Below are 12078 nucleotides of genomic sequence, written 5' to 3' on the forward strand. Positions count from 1 at the left end.
TGCTGCACCTCCTCAGAGAGGATGCTTCCTAATGCCTCTGTATCCTCCATCTGTGGGTCAGCTGAATTTGGTAACTGGAAGGGGAAATGCGAAAGGTGCTCATCTTATCCCTTTTCTCTTCGTTCACCTTGGGAGGGAGGACTTTCCAGCCTCTGCTAGAAAAATCTCTGCCGCCAATTAGGAAAATATTGTTAGTGGTTAATAGTTTCCTGTTTTTAATTTTACAATCAACGACGTTATTTTTAGATACCAAAGTAGTTGTCTTAATGTTAAACTACTCTGCTTGGAATGAATAATATTTACTTATAAATACTTCTAAGAACTAATGGTGCATATTTAAATTACAGAAAATTTTTGTTTTAGAAGAAAACTCCCTCTTTTCTTTCCTTCAGGAATGTTACATGACATCTCTGTTGCTTGCTGAGTAATCAGACGTAAACAGGACCTCAAGAATCAAGCTACATTTAAAGAAGACTTGCTTAGAAACACTGGAGAGGACACCATGGAGTGCAAGACTGAGGGAAAAGAAAAATACCAACACAGCTTGAATTTACTGAATAAAATTAAGAACATGAAAGAACTAGCAGAGATGATTGATGTTGTACTCATCGCAGAAGGGGAGAAATTCCCTTGCCACAGGCTGGTCCTGGCTGCATTTAGTCCTTATTTCAAAGCGATGTTTACCTGTGGACTACTTGAGTGTACTCAGAGGGAAGTCGTACTTTATGACATCACAGCAGAAAGTGTGTCGGTGATATTAAACTATATGTACCATGCAGCTTTGGAGATCAGTAATGCCAATGTACAGACTGTGGCTATGGCCGCCTATTTTATGCAGATGGAGGAAGTCTTCAGTGTGTGTCAGAAGTATATGATGGACCATATGGATGCCTCGAACTGTTTGGGTATCTATCATTTTGCAAAGCAGATTGGAGCTGAGGATTTAGCTGATCAATCGAAGAAGTATTTATATCAGCACTTTGCTGAGGTGAGCTTACATGAAGAGATACTAGAAATTGAAGTGCACCAATTTCTGACGCTTATTAAATCAGATGACCTGAACATATCTAGAGAGGAGAGCGTTCTGGACCTAGTTCTGAGATGGGTAAATCATAACCGAGAACTGCGCACAGAGCATCTTGTGGAACTTCTGAAGCAAGTTAGGTTGCAACTGGTAAATCCTTCTTTTTTAAGACAAGCCCTGAAAAGGAACACAATGCTTCTGTTGTGATGCAAATTGCATTGACATCATTTCAAAACGCATTCAAAAGCCATCAAGACCCCTCACCAGCACTCTCTCAATCTCGTTACGGCATGGAGACTACCAGTCTTTTGCGTGCATTGGCACCAATTCTTCAGGAGTCAGGTCGAGACACAGGAACTACGGAGATGCCAGTTTTTGCTATGATCCTGCAATTGCGCAAGACCTATTTCATCTCCTCTCCCAAGTATGGGGAGGGTTTAGGCACTGTGTGTACTGGTGTTGTCATGGAGAACAACACTATCATTGTGGCTGGAGAAGCAAGTGCCTCTAAACTCTCCAGGACAAAAGGAGCAAGAATGTTGAAATCTACAGTCTGTATCTAGCCCCATACTTGTAACTTTGTTTCAATTATCTCGCTTTGACGTTAGCAGCCGAAGTTACTTCTGAGGTGATCACATCTTAAATTGCCTGTGGTCAGAATTACCCTGTAATCACGTATTTTACACAGATGTAAAAGTTCATAATGAAATCAATCCACATTTTAAAATTATTTTCTCTCCTTTTCATTATTAAGAACATATAGTTGAATTTGCCTAAGTTAAATGTATATACTTTATGATTCCTTTGTATATTTTCACTCTCAGCTTTCACTATTTCATATGCTATTAATTGCTTTGTTTTTTGAAGAGCTGAATATAACTTTTAACAAGAAGAAAAGTTTATTAACACTGGACGCCTTTGAACTGACTTTTAATTAGTTCACAATTCAGAGTAATAATTTTCTTCTTGACCAAAAAAGTACTATTTATCTGTCAGTTTTCATTCTGTACTTTTTTTTTTTTTTTTTTTTGGCTGTGTTGGGTCTTCATTGCTGCACGCAGGCCTTTCTCTACTCGTGGCGAGCGGGGGGCTACTCTTCATTGCGGTGGTGTGGGCTTCTCATTGCGGTGGCTTCTCTTTGTTGCAGAGCATGGGCTCTAGGCATGCAGGCTTCAGTAGTTGTGGCACGTGGGCTCAGCAGCTGTGGCTCGCTGGGGCTCTAGAGCGCAGGCTCAGTAGTTGTGGCGCACGGGCTTAGTTGCTCCACAGCATGTGAGATCTTCCTGGACCAAGGCTTGAAACCCGTGTCCCCTGCATTGGCAGGCAGGTTCTTAACCACCGCGCCACCAGGGAAGTCCTTCATCCTGTACCCTTAATGAGTGGGTCTTTGCTAAACCTCTAATAGTGTAAAATGTTTGTAGCCTAAGAATTCTTCAACCCTAGAACTGTAAGAGGAACAGGAGTACCTGCTAAGAAGTAGTGTATGTCTAGGTGTTGTGTGTGAGGACAGAAATATTTGTTTCCTGTTACTCAGCAAGAATTCAACCCTTAAATCTACCTGGGTGAATAAGAATTGTACATGTAGGTCCTTGAGCTCTCCTTGCACTCCCTCCCCTCTCTGAGCCCTCGTAGCACGGTTTCTCAGACTTTTCAGTCGGTAAGTGATTCTCGACAGCAAAGTGGGGACAGAGAAGGAATGAGAGGTCTGCTATTTTCCTGTCATCTCTCCTCACTGCAGTACCTGCTTCAGGCTCTCGGCCCATCCCGCTGTCACCTTCACACGTTGAGGAAGTGTCCCTTCTTCCCAGCAGTGGGGGTGGGAACACAAGCGCTGGATAGTGACTGGCCCTCTGCCTGCGGTGACAGAGCTGTCACTGAGCAGCAACAGGTACAGACCTTCAGGTGCTTGTGGGAAAGGGGGCATGGTTCTCCTGGGACGGATCCTCTGGGTCCCTGACATTTGTTTCCTACTTGCTCTTGGCTGGGTGCCCTTCTTTTCACCTTAGAGCCTCCTGTACAAGAACCTCAGGTTCTTTAGATACCTATTTTCTTCCTCTTAAAGGTAGTGCAGGGCTTCCCTGGTGGCGCAGTGGTTAAGAATACACCTGCCGGGCTTCCCTGGTGGCGCAGTGGTTAGGGACCCGCCTGCCAATGCAGGGGACACGGGTTCAAGCCCTGGTCTGGGAAGATCCCACGTGCCGCGGAGCAACTAGGCCCGTGCGCCACAACTACTGAGCCTGCGATCTAGAGCCCACAAGCCACAACTACTGATCCCGCGTGCCACAACTACTGAAGCCCGCGCACCTGGAGCCCGTGCTCCACAACAAGAGAGGCCACCACAATGAGAGGACCACGCACCGCAGCGAAGAGTAGCCCCCGCTCGCCGCAGCTAGAGAAAGTCCGCGCACAGCAACGAAGACCCAATGCAACCAAAAATAAATAATAAATAAAAATAAGTTTAAAAAAAAAAAAAAAAAAAAAAAAAAGAATACACCTGCCAATGCAGGGGACATGGGTTTGAGCCCTGGTCCGGGAAGATCCCACATGCCACGGAGCAACTAAGCCTGTGCACCACAACTACTGAGCCTGAGCTCTAGAGCCCGCAAGCCACAACTACTGAAGCCCGCGCACCTAGAGTTCGTGCTCTGCAGCAAGAGAAGCCGCCGCAATGAGAAGCCCATGCACCGCCATGAAGAGTAGCCCCTGCTTGCCGCAACTAGAGAAAGCCCGTGTGCAGCAACGAAGACCCAATGCAGCCAAAAATAAAATTAATAAATAAATTTAAAAAAATAAAATAAAGGTAGTCCACAGTTCTGCCATCAGAGTTAATTGTTAACAAACGTCCAACCCTCTCAAAGTGTGTGTTTTCATCCTTGAAAGTCTTTCCTCTTAACTGTTTTTGAATGCCTGCTTCCCTTTTTATGCGTGTGTCTAACTACACACCCCGCGTTTCCTCTCTTTCCTGTCTTGAACTCACGCCAGTTCCCATCACCAACCAGCTCTTCCACGTTGGTCAGAATTAGGGTAAAACTATCAGTTGCGCTTCTCACTTCTCGCAATAGTGAAACTGTCAGCAAGGCAAATAGATTATCAGAAGCCCTGCTTGAGTCTTACATGAGACTCCCGGTGCTGTCTGCATAGTTAAGGTCTGGACAGTACCACCCGAGGTCACTGTCTTTGGTCCACTCCTGCCACATCATCTCTGCTCCTTACCCCAATTACCTTTGCCAAGACGCTTTTCCAGCGTGCCTCTACTCTGTAGTTTTACACATTTCCATGCAGATATATTTCTTTTGACTTAAAAGAGGAAGTAGATTAGCATTATAGCAGGTTGTTTCTTTTTTTTAAAAAATACACCTTTCCATCTCTTTTAACTCTCTCTCGTACTTTGGTAGACAAACAGCTGAGGATGTAAGTGTTGTCTTTAAACTGTCAACCTCTGTGAACACTGAATGCTTTTGCCGCTATTATTTTCTTCTTTATGTCGTATCGAAATAATAAGTTTTATAGTTTCATCTGGGCATTTTCTCTCCCCATTTTTAATTCAAAATGTTAACACAAAAATCCAATTAGCAAGTTGTCCAGCAAACATGTACTTCCCATCCTTCGTGGGATTTATTTTTGTTCTTGGCCTATTTTCTTAAACCGTGCCTCAGAAAACCAAAACCCAATTTTTAGTTCTATTTATATATTCATTGTCTTTGCTTCAGTAGCCCCCACCTGTAGACACCTAATTCTCCCTTCCCCTCTAAAATCCAGAACAATTAAAAATAGTGGTGAAAATATCACCTGTGCTGCTAGGGACTTTTGGTTTCCTACCTAGAATTACATAGAAGACAGCTATGATGAGGTTTGATAAATGTGTGCATTCAGTTTGTGACAAGGCAGACCATGCCTACAGGAAAAAAAGCACCATCTTCCAACTTCCCTGTCCAGCCTGAAGGAAAACGGTGTCTCTGGGGAAGAACGTAACAGTCGGGCCTAGAACAATGGGGAAAACTTCTGTAATACGATTAACTGTCACATGTTTGATGCAAAATTTGTTTCCAAACAACAAATTTTTTTTCTTATTTTCCATATTTATTCTGGTTTTTGTTTTGTTTTAGTTTTGAATTCCAATTATACTTTCTGGATTTTCTAGGACAGAAATAATTTCACATATTTTATCCCACTGTCCCCATGGGTACTTTTGTCCTCCTTAGACTATGTGTCCTGATCATGATTCGAGAAAATAGACTTGCCATTGTCAAGAGGCAAGACAGAAGATGGGCACAGACTCATCCACTTGGTGACCATGTAATGCTACACACACACACACACACACATGCACACACTCAGATAATTACTTAATGTGTTGGACTCTAGGAGGTGTTAAGAGACCATATCACCTAGTGTCCCCTGCTCTTCTCCCAAGACTCTTCTCAGACCAACATAATTATTCGTGGTAGAAATGACTGAAATTACCATACCTAGTAGATTAAAACAGTTGAGAAATGCCCAGCAGACACCTACAGGTGGGTTTTTATACAGTAGCATGCTCTTGACTCTGTTCTAAGCCAGTGAGAACCACAAGAACAATCCTTAAAATTCTATATATCCTGCATCATCCCATTAGAAATCTGAATTTAAATATTTCCAGATTTTCTGCTCTAAACCATTTCTTGAATGTAGTATTAAAATGAAACTTCTAGTCAACAGAGTAGACATTTTTTATGTTTATTTTTACATATTCTCTTTTAGCAAATGATTTGCTGAAAGACTTTGCTATTTTTAGTAATTTATTTATTTTGTTTTGGCTGTGTTGAGTCTTTGTTTCTGTGAGAGAGCTTTCTCTAGTTGTGGCAAGCGGGGGCCACTCCCCATCGCGGCCTCTCGTTGCAGAGCCCAGGCTCCGGACGCGCAGGCTCAGCAGCTGTGGCTCACGGGCTCAGTTGCTCCGCAGCATGTGGGATCCTCCCAGACCAGGGATCGAACCCATGTCCCCTGCATTAGCAGGCAGACTCTCAACCACTGCGCCACCAGGGAAGCCCAAGACTTTCCTATTTTTAATTTTCTTTCCCAGAATTAGGAAATGAAGGCTAGTCCCTGGATAATCTATACTTTTTCAATATATTGTTTTTTTCTAAAATTCTCTAGGTGGGTGTGGTTGACTGTTTCTGTGTACCTTATATTTTGTTCAGCATTTCTTTTCCCCAAAAAACACAAACCTGTATCACTATCTTAATGCTTTTTTCTTCTCCAATTAGAAGAACCAAATCATACCGTTTTTCGTCGGAAAAGAAACAAGTGTGTTTTTTTTGGCAGGTTGTTTCTATATTAAACCTAATTCTGGGCTCTCCTCTGTTAACTTACAGGTATCATGATAGAGGAAACCAGTTTGGGAAAAGTTATGCACAACAGAGTTTCGAGAGCTCTACGCTCTGGGCACCATCCATAACGACCTCTATGTTATAGGAGGACAGATGAAAATTAAAAACCAGTATCTTATTACAAACTGTGTTGATAAGTACTCTGTAGAAAGGGACACTTGGAAAAGGGTGTCCCCCCTTCCACTACAGTTGGCGTGTCATGCTGTAGTAACAGCGAATAATAAACTTTACGTGATTGGAGGCTGGACCCCTCAGGTTAAGAAATTTCCTGTGTACCTAACTGGCATGGCTGTGCTGAGTCTGGGCCGCTCTGTTGAAAAATGTTGTAGTTGTTGAATACTAAAAGAGTATGACTCACATTTCGGTAAATGCCTTTTATGTTATAGAATATTAAATGGAAGATTTTAAAGTGTTAAAGCAGCTTAGGAGAATGAGTTTTAAAGTGTTATTCATAGGCATGACTTCATTCAGTATTTGTGCTGTGTTCTTCATAACCCTTCCCATCCTTGCTGACTATGAAGGATGCTTATGCTGAGGGGTTATCTGTAAGGAGCATCTAAGTAGGAGGCAAAGAAGCTGGATCCTCATCCCACTTCTCTCTGCTTTACAGCTGTATGTCCTGAGGCAAGGAATTCTTAGGTCTTTTTCATATTAAAGTTCTTACTCTAAGTGGGAAACCAGAATGTTCATCCTGTGATGGCACAACCATTTCCACAAAAGTATATTGCAATTTTAACCTCTTCATGTCTTTGCTGGGCATCAGCAGATAGAGAAACCAGAGGACTGTCTTGAAGCCCAGAGAAGGGACGCAAGACAGGATGGAGAAGTCAGTGGAGTGGGACCACAGTGGCCCTTTCTCCTTCTCTTTGGTGTCCCTCCGAGCGCCTTGGGCTCTCACAGAAGTTTCACTCCAGCTGCCTTCTGCCCTGGCCAACCAGTCTTTCTAATAAAGATTAATCTTACCAGCTCATTTTCTGTCCCCATGAACATAAACTAATTTTATTTAGCCTATGTGATTTCTTCTTTCGCCAGATTCGCTTCATGATAAAACTGGTGCTTTTGAAATCATTTCATAAGCTTAAATTTTGCCTTTTATGGTATATCATACTTGTTTTAATAACAAACGTCACATTTAATACATTTTAAAATTCATGCTATGTATCAAAAAGTAGCTTAGATTTAATCACAGTTAGTAGCTGAAACCTGACAAATTATTTGTAATAAAGCTTTTTCAGAACTATTCATTTACATAGTTAATTTTGCATGATATGCTCCAAAGAAAAGCTTTTCTTTGCTTTTTTCCACTAAAGCAAATATTAAATACTTAAATTAGAAGGAAAATTAAAACAATAAAGTCAGTATTTCCTAATTTATAATGTCTTCAAACACATCAGTATTTACTGCATAACGAAAGCTTTTGCTAGTCTGTACCGAATACAATACATTAAATTGCAAGAAAGCATGGGGTAGTGATTGCACTACAGTGATTATAACCCTAAGCTAAAACTAACTGCATACAACTTCATAAGTATGGAAATTATTTCTCTGTTGAACACCTTCATCCAAAACAAAAAGCAAAAGACACTTAAGCATCTTTAGCTTGAAGTCATAGAAGGTCCTAACACATTGTAGACAAAAAATATTACTTCACCTCAAGTTCAGGAGTAGGAAAAGCTACATACATCTGTGTGTATTCAACTTCTACCTTCCCTAGTCATTAAAAAAAAAAATATATATATATATACGTACATAAATAAACACATAAAAATAACTGCAAAAAATTTCTATTAATCCATGTATCTTTAAAATTAAATTCAGACCACTCCTATATTATGGTATAAAAATACTCTCATTACTAAAACACTCAAATGTTTTTGTAATTTTCTTCCACTTGGATTAGAAAAATATTATAAAGAAAAATGCTTTATAAATTATTAAAATTAGTTTCTCACAAATATTATTTAATCCGCCACTATAAATCTTGGTAAAATAAAATTATACTTTAAATACTATTCAAAAAAGCTTGGTTTCGTTTTTAAGGCTTTGCAGTGCTTCATTTTTTAAAAAAATGCTGTATGTATTGCCTCACTGCTCATATCACAGATTGTTTGCAATAACCCAACACCTTAGCCCATTATCGTAGAAATATAAAGTCCTCCGATACTGACAGTGTACTTATATCCCCAAGTCATGGGATTTGGTGTGTTTGTGAGTATGACTCACTACGCTTAACCTCTATTTATCTCCTTGGCTGTCTGCTTTGATTAATTGCATTCAGGTACTCACGAAGATCTCTAAGTGGTACATTATTATACTGGCTGTCATAATTTCACACAGATGGATCTTCCTGATGAAGAACCTGATCGATTAAGCAACAAGCTGCTGAAGTATGACCCCAGCCAAGATCAATGGACAGAGCAGGCACCCATGAAGTACTCAAAGTACCGATTCAGCACAGCTGTGGTCAACAGTGAGATTTATGTTCTGGGTAAGAAGAAGCTAAAAGAGTGTAACTCCTTTTATTTTTCTCAGCAGTTTGCCTCAGTGAAAATGAAATATTCTCCCTTCCTCTTGCATTTCAGTTCAACTATATACACAACTAGCCCCCAATTCTCTTTTGTTTCTTAATTTCTAGAGCACAGTCGGATGAGATTAAATGAAAGTCCATTGACTTGTTGAAAGCAAAGTTATTTTTATCAAATTTTTAAGTCGCTTGGAATGCAAGAACAGTAGTGAAACATCCTTCTATACCCACCAAGTAAAATATGGTGAAAAGGCAGTAAGCCTTTGGCTGCCTTCAGCCAATGAAACGTGGGCTTTTGCAACCAACTGATTCTCTGGACTAACAGAAGAGAAAGGCAGCAGACGTAAGACGATGCCACGGACACCAGTCCTCTTTGTGTTGCCTCACCCACCAAACTTCTACAGAGGTTATTAAGTAATTTTTTACCCGAATGCATTTTTTTCTTTTCTCTGGCATGAATATGTGTGGTCCTGCACCCCCCACTAGGGACTGGTAAAAGACTGGTTTATTCCCACTAATGTGGGTTAAAGTGACTCTGAACATCCTCTGTGGCTCCTCACCCTTCCCACTCCTTCTATTAAGTCCTTTGCTCGTCTAATCCCCGTCCCGCTCCCTAATGTCACCCTCTGTCACCTCGCTTCCCACCCCTCCATCACCTTCCCATGAGTATGGGAAGAAAGAGGCTGAGACAGGAGGCTGAGTGGACTGGTAAAATGATGGCGATGCAATTCTTTATTTCGTCCCATCTGCATTGATGCCTAACTGGCAAAAACAACACGGGAAAGATGCTGGGTAACAAAAAGATGGCCAAAAAAAGAAATAATGGGCTGAAAGCAAACCAAGCACTTGAGGCAGCATTTTTTTTTTTAAACTAAAGGGAAGCCGTTGTCTCTTGGCTGCCTGCACGGCGCGAAGCAAGGTCATTAACGCACTCAAACATTAATAGTTCTATATGATTTTAAGAGCAAGAACATTATGCAACACAATTATGACTGCCCCAGTTATGAGGCTCACTTGTGATTATACTGAGTTTTTCCCCTGGGTATATATTCGTTACTTTCATTATAACCTTATGCAGTGTCATAGGCCCAGTAGAGATAACATCTAAACTAGGATCGATTACGTGGGATGGAGGTATAACTCAGGAGTGAAGGGCTGATCCACTTATTATATTAAAGTTGGAGGCAGTCAAAAGTGGGAAAAAATGATGTGTCAATTGAAGCAAAATGAGATTTCCCCCACTGTGGAGCCACAACTAGGCTAAATGTGGAATACAACTGATAGTGTCATCTTTTTGTAAACTGCCTGGAAAGGACACCCAAGACACCCTTTGGAGCTCACGCTTCACAGCATGAACAAACGTCCACCGAGTGAATGGAAGGGAGTAGATTTTAAAGGACCTGTAAGATGTGGGTAAGAGAAATAGAGGAAAGAGTGTGCTCCAAGAAAGGAGGCGCTGGGGAAGGGTGGGGAGTACATTAGAAAGAAAGGCAGAAGCAGAGGTTTGGAGGTGAGAAGGAGATGCTAGGAGTAGAGGATGCGAGAAGGATGAGTGAATGAGCCCACAAGAGCAGGGATGGGTGGGGCTGAGAGTTGGACACGTGCATGGGAGCAGCTTACAGCGGCTGGTGGATGAAGAATTAGGAGAACAAGACAGAGCAGTGAGAAAGTGCACAGAAACATGATGAGAGAATGCCTGAGGAAGGTTGCCAAGGTCAGGATATAAGGAACGCGTCAAAGGTGAGAAGAAAATGTCAGTGGGGACATCAGTTAGAAAGTCTTTTGCAGCAGCATCAAATATAGTTTCTGGATATTCAGGGCTGGGGACCAGATTCACAGTCTCTCAAATAATTTTACCATCTTGGCAGACTCAATCCAAAAGGTTCCAGTTTCCCAACGTTTGCTACTTAACTCCCAAGTATTTGTATAAGCTTTTAAATGGAATGAATTTCAGTTGTTTAGGTATTTTTGTGGTACACTTAGTTCAGATTTAATTGTTCATTGCAAATATAATCGGAACGTGGGCAAATATCACACAGAGCCCTAAAACCTTCTCGATGACTCACAAAGGTACTATGCACTCATGTGTTAACTGTCTTAGCAAAAGCCCTGTCTGCTTTTGGGAATCTCTATGTGTCCCACTGTGATTGGAGTCACTGCCAACTAGTACAGCAATGAGCCCTCTCCCTAATACCTGTGCTGGATTTAATTCCTTATGATCTCCTAGATAGTCTACAGGCCACCCCAAAAGAGCAACCACGGAAATCTCCTTCACCATGGAGGGAGCAGGACCAAGGGGGGAAGGCACCAGACCCTGACTCCACCATTTACTACCTGGTATGGCCCTAGTCTAGTAAATCTTTTTTTTTTTTTTTGGGGGGGGGTAATATCAAAATTTGAATGCCTGCCTCTTAGAGATATGATTAAATAAAATAATGTATGTAAAATCCCTACAATACAAGTATTCAGATGTTATAACTAAAGTTCTTTGAGCCCTTCGTGTTACAGACACTTTGCTTAATTCTTTACATAAAAAATTTCATTTAATGGTCATAAAAAACTGAAAGTATTAACTCTCTCTGTATGGCCGACTAGATATCTAGACTGATCCTCCCACTGAAAATACCAAAAAAAGTGAGGTGAAACATGTTTAAAATCCCTTGAACTAAGAACTGTTATGGCAGTAAACACTCAATGGGCCAGAATCTAAGTGAAAGCAGGAGACTTCTAGCAATGGAGAAGTGAGAAGGGAGACATCCCCTCCCGAAAAAGCAACTATAAAGACAGATAAATTTGTCAAAAACAACAATTTCAGATCTCTGGAAATCAACCAAAGATAAACAATTTGAGAAGAGCTTAATTTCTCTAAACTGCTGAACTTGAAGTCAGTCTTCAGGCAGCCTGTGACATCCTGGCCTGAGACTGCCCAGACTTGCAGCCCAGAGCTTTCAGCGTGGTAGTTCTACTGGAGTGGGACTAGCTGTGAATCCTAGCAGCTTTGTTTGCCAAAGGGGTCTGATATGTTTGGGAGCAGAGGGTGGAAAACCCACACTCAGAGTGGCAAATGGAAAAAGCCTGCAGCTCTCCTAAGCTTGAGCTTTTAGTCCTGGTTGGGACAGCAGCAGATAAGAAAACTAGCCAGAAATGTAACAGAGATCTTC

General features: G+C 41.4%; 1 protein-coding gene across 1 annotated transcript in view; it reads left to right on the top strand.

Annotated features, from left to right (window-relative positions):
* The first annotated feature begins 502 nt into the window (after window positions 1-502).
* The window catches only part of KBTBD12 (kelch repeat and BTB domain containing 12), a 44524-nt gene continuing 32948 nt past the window's right edge, over window positions 503-12078 (top strand). The window contains 9 exon segments of the mRNA XM_032649002.1: window positions 503-1225; window positions 1227-1265; window positions 1268-1301; window positions 1304-1333; window positions 1336-1415; window positions 1417-1568; window positions 6373-6398; window positions 6401-6648; window positions 8731-8881. Of these exon segments, the coding sequence (XP_032504893.1) occupies window positions 503-1225; window positions 1227-1265; window positions 1268-1301; window positions 1304-1333; window positions 1336-1415; window positions 1417-1568; window positions 6373-6398; window positions 6401-6648; window positions 8731-8881 (1483 nt within the window).

This window comes from Phocoena sinus, chromosome 11 (assembly GCF_008692025.1).
Source record: "Phocoena sinus isolate mPhoSin1 chromosome 11, mPhoSin1.pri, whole genome shotgun sequence".
Taxonomy (NCBI): Eukaryota; Metazoa; Chordata; class Mammalia; order Artiodactyla; family Phocoenidae; genus Phocoena; species Phocoena sinus.